The 22,138-nt window shown below is 46.6% G+C and overlaps 1 protein-coding gene across 9 annotated transcripts in view; it reads right to left on the reverse strand.

Moving 5' to 3' along the window:
• LOC141111803 (hemicentin-1-like) overlaps nucleotides 1-22,138 on the reverse strand; it is a 368,745-nt gene that overhangs the window by 78,266 nt on the left and 268,341 nt on the right. For all 9 annotated transcript variants that reach the window (XM_073603946.1, XM_073603940.1, XM_073603947.1 and 6 more), the window contains one exon: nucleotides 7,810-8,172. In XM_073603946.1, the coding sequence (XP_073460047.1) occupies nucleotides 7,810-8,172 (363 nt within the window). The remainder of the gene's footprint in view (nucleotides 1-7,809; nucleotides 8,173-22,138) is intronic.

Here is a 22,138-nt window from a genome sequence, read left to right on the forward strand (position 1 = left end):
AAACCACCACCCAGCCCCCACACCTGAAGGCACCCAAATCGCCATCGAAGACTAACCTGCTGAAATCCGGGATTTGTAAAGGTGGGTGCCCTCTCATGGGTCAAGTGTCAGCCTCAGAACGTGTGAGGTAATTAAACAGAGGACATTTATAGGGCCTAAAAACATCACAAAAATCTCAAAAGAGGGACAGAACACTGTAACCGGAGTAACATGTAAATAAACAAGTAAATCAGCCAGCAAGCTGACCATGCAATCAGTGACAGATCTCCAACTAGAAAGTCTGAGTAATACTAAACTTGTAGACTAGAAGATTTCCCATAGAGAGAGAGTGTGGAATATACCTCATACCTCGCCGTGCAGTCTAACATGCAAGCAAGTGTGATTGGGTAAAGATAAAGTTACAGGCCAGTAGATGGCGGTAAGTGCACTCTGCATAAGCCTTCAGGTAGGTGCCCCATCAGTTCCCAGCAGTGAGTGTCTGTACAGGACATGTAGATGGTTGTAGTGTACTGTGTATAAGTCTGACCAGACTTACCTGGCCTGCCTCAGGACATCCTGTAAGCCTGGGTACCTGCCCAAGAACTGCTGCACCACCAAGTTAAGGACGTGAGCCAAACAGGGCACATGGGTCATTTGTCCCTGTCGGAGGGCAGAGAGGAGGTTGGTGCCATTGTCGCAAACCACCATTCCTGCCTTAAGTTGGCGTGGCGTCAACCACCTCTGAACCTGCCCCTGCAGAGCTGACAGAACCTCTGTCCCAGTGTGGCTCCTGTCCCCCAAGCACACCAGCTCAAGCACCGCATGGCATCTTTTGGCCTGCGTACTTGCGTAGCCCCTTGAACGGCTACGGAGCACCGCTGGTCCCGAGGACAAAGCACAGGAAGAGGCCATGGAAGAAGAAGAAGAGGAGGGGGTGGAGGAGAGAGGTGTGTCACAATCATTAGCATTTTGGAGGCGTGGTGGCGGAACAACCTCCAACACTACTGCACCTTGTCCTGCATCCTTCCCAGCTGCCAACAGAGTCACCCAATTCGCCGTGAAACTTAGGTAACGTCCCTGTCCATGCCTGCTGGACCATGAGTCAGTGATAATATGCACCTTACCGCTGACCGCCCTGTCCAGCGAGGCATGGACATTGCCTTCCACATGCTGGTAGAGAGCCGGAATCGCCTTCCGTGAGAAAAAGTGGCGTTTGGGTACCTGCCACTGAGGAACCGCACATTCCACAAACTCACGGAAGGAGGCAGAGTCTACCAACTGAAAAGGCAGCAGTTGAAGTGCTAGCAATTTTGCCAAGCTAGCATTCAACCGCTGGGCATGTGGATGGCTGGGAGCAAACTTCTTTCGGCGGTGCAGCAGCTGGGGCAGGGAAATTTGCCTGGTACAATCTGACGTTGGTGTACCAAAAGCAGATTGCCCACAAGTACTTGGCTGTGACACACCTAATTCTACACCTTCATTCCTCTCAGTGCAGGTCTCAGAGAGGACTGATGGTCTAGTGGGGTTGGAAATCTCAGCTGATGAGGAGCAAGGAGAGGTCCTCTTTGTTCTTTGGTGTGGGTCTTTTAGATACGCTTGCCAACGAACTGCATGGCAGGTCAACATATGTCTGGTCAAGCATGTGGTACCCAAGCGGGAGATGTTTTGGCCACGCGAGATACGCTTGAGACATATGTTGCAAATAGCAGCGGTGCGATCTGATGCACTCGTCTCAAAAAAGGCCCACACCAAAGAACTTTTTGAATAATGCACAGAGACTGCAGCGCCCTGCACATGTGGAGCTTTGGGGTGTGATGCAGTCAATGTGCTGCCCTTAGGCTGGCCCCTGGAGGGCATCCTGCCTCGTTGGTGATGTGCCGCCTCCTCCTCCTCCTCCTCTCTCCTATCAGGCATCCACGTTGAGTCAGTGACCTCATCATCCCCTCCCTCTTCATCACTGGAGCAAACCTGGCAGTATGCTGCAGCAGGGGGAGAATGACTGCCAGATTGCTGTCCTTCTTGGGCACCCCCTCTGTCCATGCTCATGTTACTGCCTTCATCGAGCTCAGTATCATCAGAGCCTTCCAAACGCTGGGCATCCTCCTGGAGCATGTACCCAACACTGTGGTCAAACTGTTCGAGGGACTCCTCAGGAGGACATAGTGGGGCTAGGGAAGGAGTCACTGATGACATTGAGCCGAGGGAAGAGGCCGCTGCTTTGCCAGACAAAGTACCCTGGGCATGGGTGAGAGAGGATGAGGAGGATTAGGACGGCTTGGTCATCCACTCGACCAAGTCTTCCGCATGTTGTGGCTCAACACGGCCAGCTGCCGAAAAAAAGGCCAAGCATGTCCCACGGCCACGTGCTGATGAGGATGCACCGTCTCCAAGACCAGCACTAGACACAGAGCCTGCTTGCCCTCTCTTATTGGCTTGTGACTGTCTGCCTCTCCTTCTTGGCCTTCCAGACATACTAATGGCCTGTAGCTGCACTAAGCTGGGATATATATATATATATATATATATATATATATATATATATATATATATATATATATATATATATATGTACTGATACTGCAGCTAGCAGAATCAACTGCCTGCCTGTAGTATGAGAACACCACCAACCTTCTATAGGTAGCTTTAGGTGAACACTGTGCAGAGCTCGCAAAAAAATAACTTGTAGGTTTAGCTGAACACTGTGAGGTGGACGCACCACACTAACTTGTAGTTTTAGCTGAACACTGTGAGCAGGACGCACAGCACTAACTTGTAGTTTTAGCTGAACACTGTGAGCAGGACACACACTACACAGGGTCGCCGTGCAGGCGGCCTTATATAGTGTGGGGCGTGTACTAAATCCCCTGAGCCATAATTGGCCAAAGCCTCCTTGGCTTTGGCCAATTACGGCTCTCTGTTCAGACGGCGCTGTGATTGGCCAAGCATGCGGGTCATAGTGCATGCTTGGCCAATCATCAGCCAGCAATGCACTGCGATGCCTCAGTGAATTATGGGCCATGACGCACCACACGAATTTGGCGCAAACGGCCCATATCGTTCGCAATTCGGCGAACAGACGAACAACATGGGTTCGACTCGAACACGAAGCTCATCCCTACCCAGCAGTGAGTGTCTGTACAGGACATTCTAGATGGATGTAGTATACTGTGTATAAGTCTTCAGGTAGATGTCACATCAGTTCCCAGCAGTGAGTGTCTGTACAGGATATGTAGATGGATGTAGTGTACTGTGTATATGTCTTCAGGTAGATGTCACATCAGTTCCCAGCAGTGAGTGTCTGTACAGGACATGTATATGGAGGGGGAAGCCCCTGTAGGCACCTCAGTCAGTACACGAGTCGTTACCGCCAGCGATGGAGTAGAAGAGGAGACTGTGTGAGACGCAGCTTTGGAAGTCAGCCTTGAGTGTGATGATCTGTGTGAGGCGTTGTCCAGGTAACAGTCGCAGAGTTTGTCGGATCTTCTTGAGGCTTTCCCTTGGTGTCAGGGAGAATGTGTGCGTTAGTGACTCTGTACCGAACTGCTGCCAGGTCAGGGGCGGTTACAAACCGCAGGGTGTTGTGGGTCATGTAGTTTTAGAACACTCCACTAGACATATGGGCGGTGTTCATTCCATAGGCAAGTGCTACGGCTTTCTATCTAAATTGGCAATGACCATGACAAGGATACAATCCGAACCCAGTACAAGATGCAAAACATCTATTGTGCCAAATATCTCTTGAAGAAAGTCGGTCACATAAACACTGAATTAATGGTTAACAGTGTGAAAGAACTGATTAAAGCCGAACAGGGCAAACTGAGATTGCATTGTAGCGTGTGTCTGAGGCCAACTAACGGTCTCGGCGAGCTCTCCTGAGCCTCGGTGAGTTTGTGGGGCTGCCCTCCTGGTAGTGAATGCGGGTACCGGTAAGGTGTCTGTGGGCGGATGGGGACCTTCTCCTATGGTACCTGGTATGTTGCGGCTCCATGGGTTCTTCTTGAGGTGATTCTTTGCTTGTCACTGAGCGCCAAAACTCCGCATACCAGTTAGGGACATCTACCAGGGGTATGCCCAGGGTTCCACAGAAGTGTGGGAGATCCTCTGGTACTCTCAGGAGAGCCGTGCGGCCCTGGGTGGAGGCAGAAAGGCAAAATGGGAATTTCCATTTATATTGAATACCTTTCATGCGAAGGGCGTCCAGCAGAGGCTTCAGATCACGTCGGTGCTGTAAGGTGATTCCTGAGAGGTCCTGATAGATTTGGATTGCTCTCCCATCATGGAGAATTTGAGGTCTGCTTCTTGCTTGTCTGATAATTTCTTCCTTCAGTTTGAAGTCTATTATACAGCAAATAATGTCCCTCGGGGGATCCGTTTCCCTTCCCTTGGGATGTAAGGCCCGGTGGATCCTTTCCATATCAATGGGCGTATGAGGTGGTCTATTAAGCAGACCATTGAAGATTCCAGTCACGGTGGGGGTTATTTGTTCTCCCTCGATGGCCTCTGGCAGTCCTTTGACTCTGAGATTCTGGCGCCGACCTCTGTTGTCGAGGTCTTCCAGATGGCGTTGCATATCTCTCATTTGTAATGTGTGGGAGTCAATGCGATTCGCAGCTTTGCAGATAGTCACATCATGGCGTTCAGTCACTCTTTCAACTGTGAGGACCCTGTCACTGAGCGCACGGATATCGAGCCTGAGCTCTGAAATAGTGGCAGATAAAGTGTCTTTGATATCCTCTGCGATGGTCCGCAGGTCCTGCATGTTTAAGTGCGGCTGTGGTGAGAGTTCAATGACATTTCTATCCCTGTGAGGGTTTGGAGATCCTGTGTGTGGTGGTTCTGTCAGGGCTGCCTCAAAAGCCTGAGAGTGTGAGTGTCTGTGGCGGGAAGGCCCCGTGTTCCCTCCGCCGGTACGAAGAATTTCAGGAATATTATGACCCCCCGTCCCCTAATTGTTCGCGGGGGGAGCGGGAGGCAGAAGAGTTCCTCGATGCAGTCCCCATGATTTGGAGGTATTTAGGGGCAATTTTACCTCAGATTCCAGTCAGCTTTTCCCTGTGGTGGCAGGAGCTCAGGGATTAAGCTTCCATCTTCCTGCTAGACCAGGCCACGCCCCCCTGCTACATATTTTTGGTAAAAGAAATCCCAATAAGTGTATATATTGATTGGTTTGCACAAAAGCTCTATATAGCTTCTACAAACTATGGGATATACTAGTGATGGTGAACCTTTGAGTCCCCAAACAGCAACACAAAACCAACTTATTTATTTCAAAGTGCCAACACAAAATTAAACCTATCAGGGGCTCTGTACAGAGGATGGGACTGATCATCCCTCCGAATAAGCCCTAAGGGACCAAAAACATGTGATTCTACCAGATTCGCTCAGAATGCAGGGTTTAGGAATGCGTTGTGCTCAGAATACAGGGTTTAGGAATGCGTTTTGCTCAGAATACAGGGTTTAGGAATGCGTTTTGCTCAGAATACAGGGTGCAGGAATGCGTTATGCTCAGAATACAGGGTTTAGGAATGCGTTTTGCTCAGAATACAGGGTGCAGGAATGCGTTATGCTCAGAATACAGGGTGCAGGAATGCGTTGTGCTCAGAATACAGGGTGCAGGAATGCGTTTTGCTCAGAATGCAGGGTGCAGGAATGCGTTTTGCTTAGAATACAGGGATCAGGAATGCGTTTTGCTCAGAATACAGGGATCAGGAATGCGTTGTGCTCAGAATACAGGGTGCAGGAATGCATTTTGCTCAGAATGCACTCTGCAACATACACTGACCTACCTGACACATACTTCCTGCACTGCTCACATCCCCCCATCCCCCCACACACAGTGCAATGTAGATCAGAGGATCCATCCTCCTCCTTACCTCTCCATGTCCTCATCGTCCATCACATCAGGGCTCTTCCTAGCACTGGGCAGTATTGCAGAAGTCCCCGCCATCCAGCCACTCCTTGGTGTCCCAGACGCAGAGAAGTCAGCTAGCAGCCACTGCACCTCTCCCATGGCCATTCTCTGCTCCAAGCACCGCCCCTCCCCCTCCGCTGTCAGGTTGCAGTGCATTTACCAGAGGGATGGGCTGTACCAAAGTACTCCTGGGGCAGGGGGAGCTGGAATAACGTGCCACAGAGAGGAATGCCCGAATGCCTCACCAGAGGTGTAAGGGTCAGGGGGAGGCAATAAGCTGCAGCACAGACCCTCGGTACGGCGGAGGAATACATTTGCACCCCCCTAAATGTCACACAAGTGACTGTCTGGCTGGGGGATTCCCCCTGTAGTGATATATTAATATGTAGTAGGATAGATAATTAATATTTAGGTATTATAATGATGATGTAAGTACTCTTCCGCAGCAACCCAATTCTTCCAGAGAGATGCACTTTATTGACTTCCAACACAGAACAAAGTCCAAAGCCCACAGATGACAAAAAATCCGACAGAGTATATAATTCAGAGTCCAATTTTCTCTAGATTTGAGCCTTCATAGTCATACACAGACAAGACTATACTGACTATAGACTGAACACCATGTTATATTCACTAGACATTGAATGGCTGAGCAATTTGATTGGCCGTCTCCATTCAAGTCTTTGATATGCTTTAGGCTTTCAGACAGACAACAGCCCCCAGCCGTGAACAGCTGCCGTCATAAACCGCCCCAATCTGCACTCCCACATATCAACATCAACAAGTCCCCTTAGATATGTGTAATTAGATTAGATTAACAGATACCACATGAACTGCCTGGGATGCCTACATTCCTAATCTGTATTCTTGCATATTAATATCAACAAGTCCCCCTGATATATTAGCCCCCCAGCAGGGGGGGTCTTTGCTAGGCCAACCCAAAACACTCCTTGATCCCATTGTTACCCCCTCAAGTCTAATTACCATCAATAAATACGTCTTCTATGGTCCTTTAAACAATGTACCCTTTGAAATGTTCAATTAGGTTAACAGCCCATACCTCACACCCCTAGGTAGACTTGCATAAGACTACCACATCAAAGGGTCTTCAGCTGTTATATTAAAATTGAGTTGGCTTGGACAAATCGACCATCGTCAATCATCCTGTATGTGTACATACATATAATAATATAATGTCCCACATAAATCGGTGAACATATTACAACACCCCCCTTATCCTGGCAGGGTGCTGCGTGCCCACAGAGACGGCTCAGCGTGCCCGCAGTGGCACACGTGCCAAGCGTTCGCCATCACTAGGATATACTGTATATTGGAATTTTTTCTTTTTTCTACTACTAATGGCGGTGATCAGCGACTTATAGCTGGATTGCGATATTGCAGCGGACAATCTCACACGAACTGACACTTTGTGGGAACCAGGGACACCAATACAGTGACCAGTGCTAAATATATGTACTGTACTAATGACACTGGCTGAGAATGGGTTCACATCAGGGACAATCAAAAGGTTAAATGTGTGCCTAGCCAGTGTTTTTGTGTGTTAGGTGCTTTTACTAAGCTATGTGATGGATTTTATTCCCTGCTTTGCTCGTCCCCACTGACAGGACGGAGCTCTGTTCTGTCTGTCTGTCTCCTCAGCGATCAGCAGGTGCCGGCGGACATCCATTGGCTGGCACCTGCTGATCGGCTTCTGCTGCAACTAATCACAGCAGAAGCGGAGCGCCCCCCACCAAGAAGGGCAGAATCACATATATAAATATGATTCTGCACAGAGCTGCTCCCTTGAAGCAATAGGGTGGTCGGCAAGTGGTTACAAGGTACAGGGGTAACAAAGTATATTTGTTACTGTGAGAGTAGAAATGTTATGTCCAATTCATTGTATATTTTCCATCACTCACCGGTCACCTTCAGGATCTGCTCTCTTTCCTCCCGGAGAATTGAAGCGGGGTGGAAGGTTCTACAGATATATGTCACTCCATCATCTTCTCTTATAGTTGGTTTCATGGTCAGAGCACTTATACAGCTGTAGGATTTATGTTCATGCTCATCTTCTTGTACTCTATGGGAATATTTCTCACTGTGAATGGTGTTACTCCAGAGATTCCATATTACCAGTTCAGTCAATTGGTAGTCCCTCTCCTTCCTCAGCCAGGTGATGGACAAAGCTCGCGGTTTAAACCCACTGATTGGGCAGGTGAGAGTCAGCTGCTCATCATGGATGACACGTTCCGGGGATATGATGGACAATAACTTCGGAGGAACTAAATAAGAGAAATTATAAATGTTATGTATGAATATATTCAGTAATAATATAAATCAATGATGTACATTACTGGTGTAGTGACCTCTCTGATTTTTGGGGCAATTTAACCTTTAACATCCCTCTGAACACCATCACACTTACACACAGGGGTCTTCATCAATGTGGGGTAAAGAAAACTGACCTCCTCTGCCCAGTGGCGTCACTAAGATTGGTGTCACCCGGTGTGGGAAAAACATGGTGTCACCCCCCTCCACCAACTATAATCCACCCTCAGAACAGACCATCCCCTTCAGTGCAAACCGCCCCCTTCAGTGCAGACCCCCCCCTTCAGTGCAAACCCCCCCTTCAGTGCAAACCACCCCACCTTCTGCCCTTCAGTACAGACCTCCCCCTCCCCCCTTCAGTGCAGACCACCCTTCAGTAAAGACCTCCTCCCTTCAGTGCAGACCACCCTTCAGTACAGACCTCCCCCTCCCCCCTTCAGTACAGACCTCCCCCCTTCAATACAGACCTCATATCATGGAACATCCTCAGCAGTGTCCCTCCTCCTGCTCGGCTGTGTGAGATAGCGTCAGCGGCCAGCTCAGACACCCCGCGATGCAAGAGATGCAGATTGGTGCAATGGCGTTGGCCTGGGCCCTGCCAACAGGTGTCACCCAGCCTGCACCCTACGCTCCCCCTAGCAACGCCACTACCTCTGCCCACACACAAAAAAGCTTCATCCCAAGAGGATGTTAAGTCCAAGGGTCCATTTACATTTTGGTGTTGCGCTAACATTCATTAATGTTGCAGTTTAACATGTATTACTTAAAGTAAGCCCATTGAAAATGATAAGCTGTCAATACATGTTAAATTTTAAAACAGATAAAAAATGTTGAATGTGCCATTCTTTTCTAATGCAACGCTCTGCGGGCAGGTAAGTTGCCTTCAAACCGAATTCCACTGCAACACATGTACTGGGCATTACTGAAATGCAGAGGTCTTATGCCCCGTACACACGGTCGGACATTGATCGGACATTGATCGGACATTCCGACAACAAAATCCATGGATTTTTTCCGATGGATGTTGGCTCAAACTTGTCTTGCATACACACGGTCACACAAAGTTGTCGGAAAATCCGATCGTTCTGAACGCGGTGACATAAAACACGTACGTCGGGACTATAAACGGGGCAGTAGCCAATAGCTTTCATCTCTTAATTTATTCTGAGCATGCGTGGTACTTAGTGCGTCGGATTTGTGTACACACAATTGAAATTTAACCACTTGCCGACCGCCTAATGCAGATATACTGCTGCAGAATGGCACGGGCAGGTAAAATCACGTACCTGGTACGTGACTTGCCCCCCCCCGGTGCCCGAGGCGGTCGGCATCGTTAAGGGAGCGATCAATGCTGAGGTGGAGGCCACTCATTCATGGTCACCCCCTCGCGATCGCTCCCAACGAATAAAAATCTTCCTCTGCTGCTGTAATGTAAACAGCGGCAGAGGAAGTGATGTCAACTCTCCTCGTGAAGCCTTTTCGTTATGGCGCTAAGGAGAGAAGACATCCAAGTAAGTGCACCAACACTATACTAACAGTAGAACACTCTAGGCACACTTTTCACCCCCCATCACCCCTGATCACCCCCCTGCACCCCCTGTCACAGTGACACCAATAGCAGTTTTTTTTTCTGATTATTGCATTGGTGTCATTTGTGACAGTTATAAGGTGTAGGGCAGTTAGGGTTAGCCCCCTTTAGGTCTAGGGTACCCTCTTAACCCCCCTAATAAAGTTTTAACCCCTTGATCACCCCCCGTCGCCAGTGTCACTAAGCAATCGTTTTTCTGATCGCTGTATTAGTGTCACAGGTGACGCTAGTTAGGGAGGTAAGTATTTAGGTTCACCGTCAGCATTTTATAGCGTCAGGGACCCCCATATACTACCTAATAAAGGTTTTAACCCCCTGATAGCCCCCTAGTTAACGCTTTCACCAGCGATCACCATATAACTGTTACAGGTGACGCTGGTTAGTTAGTTTATTTTTTATAGTGTCAGGGCACCTGCCGTTTATTACCGAATAAAGGTTTAGCCCCCTGATCGCCCGGCGGTGATATAAGTTAGGTTTTAGGGTCGGATAGGGTCTGCGTCGCCCCAGGCAGCATCAGATTAGTGCCAGTAGCGCTAACATCCACGCACGCACCGTACACCTCCCTTAGTGGTATAGTATCTGAACGCATCAATATCTGATCCGATCAGATCTATACTAGCGTCCCCAGCAGTTTAGGGTTCCCATAAACACAGTGTTAGTGGGATCAGCCCAGATACCTGCTAGCACCTGCATTTTGCCCCTCGGCCCAGCCCGGCCCAGCCCACCCAAGTGCAGTATCGATCGATCACTGTCACTTACAAAACACTAAACACACATAACTGCAGCGTTCGCAGAGTCAGGCCTGATCCCTGCAATCGCTAACAGTTTTTTGGTAGCGTTTTGATACAGTCGCTGACAGTCAGGAGCTTTTTTTCCTGTGGGTCTCACTAGTGTACCCCTAAATTTAGAGCCCAAAATGGCAAATAGAAGGTACACTAGTGAAGAGGCCTACACGTTTCTGAGCATGACAGGTAGTGAAGAGGAAGTCACTCATCTGTCAGATTCAGGCTCAGAATACGATCCTGTAGAGGACAGCGGCTCCATGACAGATAGCTCTGATGACGGAGTTGTGGTCCCTGCCAAGGTCAGGCGTACCAGACCCCGATCTTCTTCTTCTGCCGTTGAGGTGCAAGAACCGCAGGGCTCTCGTATGGAGCAGAGAAGTACTAGCACCGCTATTCCTTCTGGTGAACTAGCAAGCACCAGCGGCCTAGTACACCCTGGTCTTACATCCAGCACTGCAGTAACACTTGGTGACGTGGCGAGTCCCATAAGTGCAGTTCAAGCTGGTGAGGTGGCAAGCACAAGTAGTGTCCCGCTGCCACCAAGAAGACAAACACAGGCCCATCGTGCCCATAGTGCCCTTCCTGCTGCATTCGACAATCTGAATTGGGAACCCACCACTTCTGCAGCACCCGTACTTCCCCCATTCACTGGCCAACCCAGAATTCAGGTGGAAACAGTTGATTTTACGCCACTGGATTTTTATTCGCTGTTTTTCACCGAAGATCTCTATAGATCTATTGTGGACCAAAGCCATTTGTACGCTGGTCAATTCATCGCCACTATTCCCCAGTCCTCCCTTGCCAGAGATTGGAGACCAATTACGGTTTCCGAATTTAAGATCTTTCTGGGCCTTTCCCTCAACATGGGCATAACTAAAAAGAGTGAGTTGCGGTCATATTGGTCCACTGACCCAATTCACCATATGCCCGTGTTCTCTGCCTCCATGACCAGGGCACGATACGAGCAGATTTTGCGGTTCATGCACTTCAACGACAATGAACTCTGTCGTCCTCGTGGAGACCCTGAATACAATCGGCTCTACAAAATTCGGCCCCTCGTAAACCACTTCAACCAACAGTTTGCAGACTTGTTTACTCCCCATCAAGTTGTCTGCGTTGATGAGTCCCTGATTACGTTTTCTGGCCACTTGTCATTCAAACAGTATCTTCCCAGCAAGCGTGCCAGATACGGGATCAAGATGTATAAGCTCTGTGACAGTAGTTTTATGGTTTACGAGGGCAAAGATAGTCACGTAGAGCCGACAGACTGCCCTGACTACATAGGAAGCGCTGGCAAGATTGTGTGGGACTTGGTGTCACCCTTATTCGGAAAGGGTTACCACTTATATGTGGACAATTATTATTATTATTATTATTATTGCCACTTTTAAGTCACTTGTTTGATCATCAAATTGGTGCATGTGGCACCGTGCCATCTAATCGCCGGGGCTTACCCCAATGGCTTGTAGATTCCCGTCTTAGGCTGGGGGAGAGAGCCTGCTTGAAGTGTAATAACTTGCTCGCTATGAAGTAGAGGGATAATCGGTATGTTTTAGTTCTGTCCTCCCTTCATGCAGACACGACGGCCCAAATTACTACGGCGAATGGTGTTGTGGAGAAACCCCTCCGTGTCCACGAATATAACCAAAATATGGGAGGGGTGGACCTCAACGACCAGTTGTTGGCGCCGTACGTAGTTGCCCATAAGGCCAGACGCTGGTATAAAAAAGTATCTGTTTATTTCAATTGGCTTTGCTGAACGCTCATGTGCTATACAGAGCTTCAGGACGGACTGGATCCTTCCTTAAATTCCAGGAAGAGATCGTCAGAGCCCTTCTGTATCCAGACGGTACTCCACCTCACCTTCCCCAACCAAATGCAGTAAGCCGGCTGCATGAGAGGCATTTTCAATATGTCCTCCCGAGTACCCCTACCCAGCGAACCCCCCCAAAGAAGATGTTGTGTCTGCAGCAAGCGCGGATATAGGCGTAACACCTGCTATTATTGTCCCTCCTGTCCTGACAATCCTGATCTTTGCATTGGTGAATGTTTTGAACGCTACCATTCACTAGTTGAGTATTAGCGTAGGGTACAGCATTGCACAGACTAGGCGCACTTTCACAGGGTCTCCCAAGATGCCATCGCATTTTGAGAGACCCGAACCTGGAACCGGTTACAGTTACAAAAGTTAGTTACAAAAAAAAGTGTAAAAAAAATATATATATATAAAATAAAAAAAACAAAAATAGTTGTCATTTTATTGTTCTCTCTCTCTCTATTGTTCTGCTCTTTTTTACTGTATTCTATTCTGCAATGTTTTATTATTATTATCTTTTATCATGTTTGCTTTATAGGTATGCAATTTTTTTATACTTTACTGTGTTTTATTGTTAACCATTTCTTTGTTTTCAGGTACGCCATTCAGCTGCAGAGCGGATTTATTTATCTCGAAAGCAACAGCGTTTGCTCCCACAATACAAAAAGCCGTGACTCCAGCGCTGTAGGAGGTGATTTCACCACCACAGTTAAAAAAAAGGGCATATATGCCGAAGCATGGAGGCTCAGGAGCGGAGGAGCGATTTGCTCCTAACTTTTGGGGTGGATGCCCCCATGCTTCGGCATATATAAATGGTGCATGTATGCCCATCATTAGAAGTGGGTGGATGAAGGGAGGTATTCTAATGGTGGGCATACTCACCGATCAATCTTTTTTTTCGTGCAGCCCACAGGCTGCATGAAAAAAAAGTTTACAATATATGCCCAACAAGGACCAACAACATATCCTAGTGGCTAATTAGCCTCTAGACTGCTTTTACAAGCAGTGGGAGTTAATGTCCCCCCCCTCCCACCGTCTTCCATGTCTTTCTCTCCCTCCTGTCCCAACAGGGAACCTGAGAATGCAGCCGGTGATTCAGCCAGCTGACCATAGAGCTGATCAGAGACCAGAGTGGCTCCAGACATCTCTATGGCCTAAGAAACCGGAAGCTACGAGCATTTCATGACTTAGATTTCGCCGGATGTAAACAGCGCCATTGGGAAATTGGGAAAGCATTTTATCACACCGATCTTGGTGTGGTCAGATGCTTTGAGGGCAGAGGAGAAATCTAAGGTCTAATAGATCCCAATTTTTTCAAAAAAGAGTACCTGTCACTACCTATTGCTATCATAGGGGATATTTACATTCCCCGAGATAACAATAAAATGATTAAAAAAATGAAAGGAACAGTTTAAAAATAAGATAAAAAAGCAAAAAAATAATAAAGAAAAAAAAAGCACCCCTGTCCCCCCTGCTCTTGCGCAAAGGCGAATGCAAGCATCGATCTGGCGTCAAATGTAAACAGCAATTGCACCATGCATGTGAGGTATCACCGCGAAGGTCAGATCGAGGGCAGTAATTTTAGCAGTAGACCTCCTCTGTAAATCTAAATTGGTAACCTGCAAAGGCTTTTAAAATGTATTTAGTTTGTCACCACTGCATGTTTGTGCGCAATTTTAAAGTATGTCATGTTTGGTATCCATATACTCGGCCTAAGATCATCTTTTTTATTTCATCAAACATTTGGGCAATATAGTGTGTTTTATTGCATTAAAATTTTAAAAATGTTTTTTCCCAAAAAAATGCGTTTGAAAAATCGCTGCGCAAATACTGTGTGAAAAAAAATGAAACACCCACCATTTTAATCTGTAGGGCATTTTCTTAAAAAAATATATAATGTTTGGGGGTTCAAAGTAATTTTCTTGCAAAAAAAAAAATAAATTTTTTTAATGTAAACAAATAGTGTCAGAAAGGGCTTTGTCTTCAAGTGGTTTAGAAAATTGAGTACTGTCCGTGATACTTTTTTAAATTACACTAACATACAATTTTTCAGGACAAGCTTTCGGGTATGTCCCCTTCTTCAAGGCCCAAGCAGTACTGATTCACACATTTTTAAGCAGAATGTAAAAGAAAAAAAAGAGAGAAAAGAAAAAAAAAAAAAAGTGAAAAACAAACACATACAAATCAATGGTAATAAAGATAGCAGCAGAGTTAGTGAGATAAGACAGAGGGAGAGCTATAGACTGGAGGAGGAGGGGGGGGATACTGGTCACAGAGGGGGTCGTAAAACTTTAGCATAGTGTGTAAGGAAACCAATATCTAAATTCAGGCCATTATTTTTCATGTCAAAAAGAAGTATCATTCTTAGTTCAAACGTTTTCCTTTCCTGGATAGTTCTGAAATTCCCTTTAAGAACTAAAACATTGAGGTCTTCTATAGTGTGGTCCGGTTGTGAGAAATGATGTCCCACAGGTGTGCAGAAACTGTCTTCTTTATGTTCCTTGATGGTATATCTGTGCAAATTCATCCTCACTTGTAACTTCTGTCCTGTTTCAACAACATAAGATCCTTTGCTGCACCTTTTGCATTGGATGAGGTACACAACATTACTGGAGGTACAGCTGTAAGATCCCATGATATTGAAGGTCCCATTTGTGTGTGACACTTTTGGATAGATTGATCTAGTTGCATAGTTTGCAGCATTTTTTATTGCAGGGTTTGCTTCCATTATTTGTGACTTCATAATCAGAGTGAAGTTTCCTGCTGATTAGTTTGTGTCTGAGGTCGGGTGGTTGTCTGGGGTTGGGTGGTTGTCTGAAAGCCAATAATGGGGGTTGTTGGAATATTCCTTTTAGAGTTTCATCCTTTGTTATAATGGGTTGTAAATCTTTGATTATCTTTTTGATCCCTTCTAGTGTTGGGTTGTATGTGGTGACTAGAGGTTCTCGGTTATTTGTTTTTTTCTCTGTGTATTGGAGGAGATTTTCTCTTCGGGTTTCCAAGGCTGTGTTTATGCTGTTGTTGATGGTTTTGTCTTTGTAACCTTTCTTATGAAAGGAGTCTGCCAGTGTTCTGAGGTGTTTATCTCTGTCTTCTGGGTCTGAACAAATTTGGTGGTATCTGATGGCCTGGCTGTGTATGATGGCCCGTTTAGTGTTGGGGGTGAAAACTGGAACTATGAAGATAGCTGCATCGGTCAGTCGGTTTTCTGTATATCGACGTGTGTAGCTTGTCATCCCTGATGTATACTGTAGTGTCCAGGAAGTTGACATGTGTGTTCGAATAGTCCATTTTTAGTTTAATAGATGGATGAAAAGTGTTGATCAATGAGAAGAATTGGTTTGGATTTTCTTCACCTTCAGTCCATATCATGAACATATCATCAATATAGCGATAATATCTCTATGGCTTTTGTTGTATGCTGTTCGGGAATTTGTCCTCCAGGTCAGCCATAGATAAGTTTGCATATTGGGGTGCCATTTTGCTTCCCATAGCAGTGCCCATACACTGGAGATAGATGTCATTATTGAAAGTGAAGTAGTTGTGTGTAAGAATGAATTCGATGAGCCGTGTCACATCCTCAGCAGTGTATTTGTGGTTTGGTGAGGATGATAAGAATCCGTGACATGCCGCCAACCCATCCTTGTGAGGGATGTTACTGTACAGAGATTCTACATCCATAGTGACTAGAAGTGTATTTGGTGGTAATTGTTGTATATTGTTAAGCTTGTTCAGAAAGTCAGTGGTGTCTTCCAGGAAACTCGCAGTGTTCATGACTAAAGGTTTTAACATGTTTTCTACAAGGCCAGAGATATGTTCGGTAAGTATATTCGTACCTGTTATAATGGGTCTGCCTGGATTTCCTGTCTTGTGAATCTTGGGCAGCATGTAGAAGTCTCCAATTTCTGGATTATCCGGAATCGCATTGATGAGTTCTGAATGTAGGTGGCTTGGTATTGTCGCAATGAGACCTTTTAATTGCTTAGTAAAATCCTGTGTCGGATCATAATCCAGTTTTTTGTAGTAAGTAGTATTTGTCAGCTTCCTCTGGCCCTTGTATATATTTGTCTGTATCCATCACAACGACTGCTCCCCCTTTATCTGTTGGTTTGATGGTTATGGCCTGATTATTGCGCAGATCATGTACAGCTCTTCGCTCCAGTGGTGAAAGGTTGTATAATATTTTCTTTTGCTGGGTGGATATCAGGGATGTAACTCGCAGCCTGAAGCTGTCAATATAGGTATCCAGTTTGGGGTTGCGTCCTTGTGGAGGTGTGAAGTTGCTGTTCTTTTTCTTTCTGTCACCTCCTATTGTCCTAAGACTCCTTTCCCTACTGTGAAAATATTCTTTGAGCCTTATGCTGCGCACACACGGTCAGACTTTCTGGGGAACTAGGTCCGACGTACTTGCCGCCAGACTTCCGGCGGACTACCGCCGGACTTTCTGAACGGACGGACTTGCCTACACACAACCAGACTTTCCGGAATCCGGTCTTCCCGACGGACTTCCAGAATGAACGGACTTTCCCACAGACGGACAAGTCTGTTCATTTTGAACGTGACTCGGGTACGACGGGACTAGAAAAGGAAGTCAAGAAGCCCAGAAGTCCGGACCTCCGCTGGCAAGAGAGCTACCTGAAGACAGCGGAGGAGCCGGCCGAAGAACTGGAACACCGGGAGAAGAGAGCGGAGAAGAACCAACCGGAGGCCGGGAGAAGATGAACCGGAGGGACCCCCGAAGCGCGAAGAAGACCCCTGAAGCCGGAGGAAGATCCGGAGCTGTTTAATAAAATATTTTAAAAACCTGTTGTCATGAAAGGCGTCCTGTTAGCACAACCGTCGGCGGAAGATCGGTTAACAGAACCACTGTTGTTAGAGCCAGAGGACGCGTTCGGAGGCACGTTGGCGCGAACGGACGCGGGCGGGTGCGCGCTCATACGAACGGGTGTACGCGGGTGCAAGATGGTACGAACGGGCACGTACGGTCGGTACACGGGCGTGCACGAGTGCACGCGGATGCGCGCAGACGTGCAGTGTGACAGCGTTTGGCGCCATTAGGCCTATTTAAAGGAGCCTGTCAGCACGCTTTCTTGCTGTCCGGTCTACAGCGTTCCCTGTGACCCTAAGCTACCTGAATACCTGCCTACCTGCTTCCGGTTACCCGGCCTGCTCCTGACTATTCCTGTTTGCTGCCAGTCCTTGACCCCGGCTTGTCTGACTATTCTCCTGCCTCCTCCTTCGGTTATCTGTTACCTGCCTGTTGCCAACCCGGACTGTATCTTGACTATTCTCCTGCCTCCATTTGGTACCTGCTTGCCCGCCAGTGTTGACCCGGCCTGTCTGATTCTGCTTGTGCTCCAGCTGAACTATAGAACACCTCCCTGTTGCCTGCTGTTCCGGAGTTCCTGCCTGCTACAGTGCTCCTCCCACAGCCAGTGGTTCCAGTGTTCCTGCCAGAGTTACAGTGCACCCTCTTACAGCTTGCTGTTCCAGTTCTCCAGCCGAACTACAGAACACCTCCCTGCTGCCTGCTGTTCCAGAGTTCCCGCCTGCTACAGTGCTTCTCACGGCCAGTGGTTCCAGTGTTCCAGACAGTGATCCAGTGCATCTTCTTACAGTCTGCTGTTCCAGTGCTCCAGTTGAACTTCAGAGACACCTGCCACTTGCCAGGCACTTGTGGCTCACTGTGCTCTTGAGTCCCTGTTTCCTCTATCAGGGGTTCTTGAGCCAGAGGCACACGAGAGGCCACTCCCTGCACTCTGGGCTCCGCCACCAGGTACGTGACACCTGTGTAGTGTGTTTTATTATTGACACTTTTTCCCTAGGTGAATGGGTACGGGTACCATGTACCCCATACTCATTCACATAGGGTGGGGGGGCCGGGATCTGGGGGCCCTCTTATAGGGGGCTCCCGGATTCCGATAAGCCCCCGCCCGCAGACCCCGACAACCAACGGCCAGGGTTGTCGGGAAAAGGCCCTTGTCCTCATCAACATGGAGACAAGGTGCTTTGTGGTGGGGGGGCACCGCAGGGCGCCCCCTCCCCCAAAACCCCCCCCATGTTGGGGGCATGCGGCCTGGTACGGTTCAGGAGGGGGGGCGCTTGCTCGTCCCCACCCCCTTTCCTGACCGGCCGGGCTGCGTGCTCGGATCGGGGTCTGGTATGGATTTTGGGGGGACCCCCATGCCGGTTTTTCGACGTAGGGGGTTCCCCTTAAAGTTCCATACCAGACCTAAGGGCCTGGGATGCCCCCCGCGCTCGCCGCAATAGGAAAATTTGTTTTTCCTATTGCAGCGAGCGCGAGATGCAGTACCCTGCTCCTCCGTCGTATCTGGTCCGTCGGACCAGCATACAGACGAACGGGCTTTCCGTCAGGAACTGAGTCCGGCGGAGTTACGACGTAAAGATTTGAAGCAAGTTTCAAATCTAAAGTACGTCGGATTTCCGACCGAAACGGTCTGTCGGAAGTCCGATGGAGACCACACACAGTCGGATTGTCCGCCGGATTTGGTCCGGCGGCGTCCGACGGACTTTTGTAGGTGAAAAGTCCGACCGTGTGTACGCGGCATTAGTCTCCTAAAGAATTCCTCCATATCTGACCATACCTGTAAATTATCCAATTTGGTGGTTGGGCAGAATGTGAGGCCTTTGGAGAGGACTGTTGTTTCTGGTGTAGAAAGTTTATGATTTGACAAATTTATGATACAGAATTCCTCTGTTATATCCACATTTTCTGTAAAGTCAGCGTTTACACAAGGGATACCTTGGGATTCTGGATCGGGTTCCAAGTTGCTGATAGCAGGAGTTATAGCAGTTGTGTTTGTTTTGTGTCGTTTAGGTTGTATCAAAAGGGTCTGCTCTCAGTGTAGCTTTTGGAGTTTTTTTTTGCTTCCTGTTCTTCAAGTGGTTAGAAGAGTGGGTGATGTGTGACATAAGCTTCTAAATGTTGTGCATAAAATGCCCAGGTGGCACAAACCCCCCCAAATGACCCCATTTTGGAAAGTAGACACCCCAAGCTATTTGCTGAGAGTCATGTCGAGTCCATGGAATATTTTATATTGTGACACAAGTTGCGGGAAGAAGACAATTTTTTTTTTTTTTTGCACAAAGTTGTCACTAAATTATATATTGCTCAAACATGCCATGGGAATATGTGAAATTACACCCCAAAATACATTCTGTTGCTTCTCCTGAGTATGGGGATACCACATGTGTGGGACTTTTTGGGAGCCTAGCCGCGTACGGGACCCCGAAAACCAATCACCGCCTTCAGGCTTTCTATGGGTGTAAATTTTTGATTTCACTCTTCACTGCCTATCACAGTTTCGGAGGCCATGGAATGCCCAGGTGGCACAAACCCCCCCAAATGACCCTATTTTGGAAAGTAGACACCCCAAGCTATTTGCTGAGAGGTATGGTGAGTATTTTGCAGACCTCACTTTTTGTCACAAAGTTTTGAAAATTGAGAAAAATTTTTTTTTCTTGTCTTTCTTCATTTTCAAAAAAAATGAGAGCTGCAAAATACTCACCATGCCTCTCAGCAAATAGCTTGGGGTGTCTACTTTCCAAAATGGGGTCATTTGGGGGGTTTTGTGCCATCTTGGCATTTTATGGCCTTTGAAACTGTGATAGGTAGTGAGGAATGAAATCAAAAATTTACGCCCTTAGAAATCCTGAAGGCGGTGATTGGTTTTTGGGGCCCCGTACGCAGCTAGGCTCCCAAAAAGTCCCACACATGTGGTATCCCCGTACTCAGGAGAAGAAGCTAAATGCATTTTGGGGTGCAATTCAATATATGCCCATGGCCTGTTTGAGCAATATATCATTTAGTGACAACTTTGTGCAACAAAAAAAAAAAGTTCGTCATTTTCCTGCAACTTGTGGCAAAATATAAAATATTCCATGGACTCAACATGCCTCTCAGCAAATAGCTTGGGGTGTCTGCTTTCCAAAATTGGGTCATTTGGGGGGTTTTGTGCCGTCTTGGCATTTTATGGCCTTCAAAACTGTGATAGGTAGTGAGGAGTGAAATCAAATATTTACGCCCTTAGAAATCCTGAAGGCGGTGATTGGTTTTTGGGGTCCTGTACGCGGCTAGGCTCCCAAAAAGTCCCACACATGTGGTATTTCCATACTCAGGAGAAGCAGCTAAATGTATTTTGGGGTGCAATTCCACATATGCCCATGGCCTGTGTGAGCAATATATCATTTAGTGACAACTTTTTGTAATTTTTTTTTTTTTATAATTCAATCACTTGGGACAAAAAAAATAATATTCAATGGGCTCAACATGCCTCTCAGCAATTTCCTTGGGGTGTCTACTTTCCAAAATGGGGTCATTTGGGGGTGTTTTGTACTGCCCTGCCATTTTAGCACCTCAAGAAATGACATAGGCAGTCATAAACTAAAAGCTGTGTAAATTCCAGAAAATGTACCCTAGTTTGTAGACGCTGTAACTTTTGCGCAAACCAATAAATATACGCTTATTGACATTTTTTTACCAAAGACATACATTTTGGCCTAAATGTATGACTAAAATTGAGTTTATTGGATTTTTTTTATAACAAAAAGTAGAAAATATCATTTTTTTTCAAAATTTTCGGTCTTTTTCCATTTATAGCGCAAAAAATAAAAACCACAAAGGTGATCAAATACCATCAAAAGAAAGCTCTATTTGTGGGAAGAAAAGGATGCAAATTTTGTTTGGGTACAGCATTGCATGACCGCGCAATTAGCAGTTAAAGCGACGCAGTGCCAAATAGTAAAAAGTGCTCTGGTCAGGAAGGGGGTAAATCCTTCCGAGGCTGAAGTGGTTAAACGATCAGATTTTGTTGGTGGAAAATTTTATAGCCTGCTCTCAAACTTTGTGTGTCATAAATTCTGATGGAAAAAGGCCGATGGAGCCCACACACGATCAGAATTTCCGACAACAAGCTCCGATCGCACATATTCCGTCGGAAAGTCTGACTGTGTGTACAGGGCATAAATGTGTCAAATAATTAGAGATATTTATAATCATTTCCTGTTCTGCTGACAGTTACACCAGACAGGAAGTGAGGAAAAACCTTTTAACCACTTCAGCCCCAGAAGATTTTACCCCCTTCCTGACCAGAGCACTTTTTACAATTTAGCACTGCGTCGCTTTAACTGACAATTGCGCGGTCGTACAACGTTGTACCCAAACTAAATTGATGTCCTTTTTCCCCACAAATAGAGATTTCTTTTGGTGGTATTTGATCACCTCTGCGGTTTTTATTTTTTGCGCTATAAACAAAGAAAGAGCGACAATTTTGAAAAAAAAAAACAATATTTTTTACTTTTTGCTATAATAATATCCCCCAATTAAAAAAAAAACAAACTAATTTCTTGACCAGTTTAGGCAAATAAATACAATATCTGACAAAAGTAAGTACACCCCTCAGTCACATTTGTGTAAATCTTTTCTTCTATCTTTTCATGTGTAAACACTGAAGAAATGACACTTTGCTACAATGTAAAGTAGTGAGTGTACAGCTTGTATAATAGTGTAAATTTGCTGTCCCCTCAAAATAACTCAACACACAGCCATTAATGTCTAAACCACTGGCAACAAAAGTCAGTACACCCCTAAGTGAAAATCTCCAAATTGGACCCAATTAGCCATTTTCCCTCCCCGGTGTCATGTTACATAGTTACATAGTTACATAGTAGGTGAGGTTGAAAAAAAGACACAAGTACATCAAGTCCATCAA

The sequence above is a fragment of the Aquarana catesbeiana genome, linkage group LG11 (genome assembly GCF_042186555.1).
Source record: "Aquarana catesbeiana isolate 2022-GZ linkage group LG11, ASM4218655v1, whole genome shotgun sequence".
Taxonomy (NCBI): domain Eukaryota; kingdom Metazoa; phylum Chordata; class Amphibia; order Anura; family Ranidae; genus Aquarana; species Aquarana catesbeiana.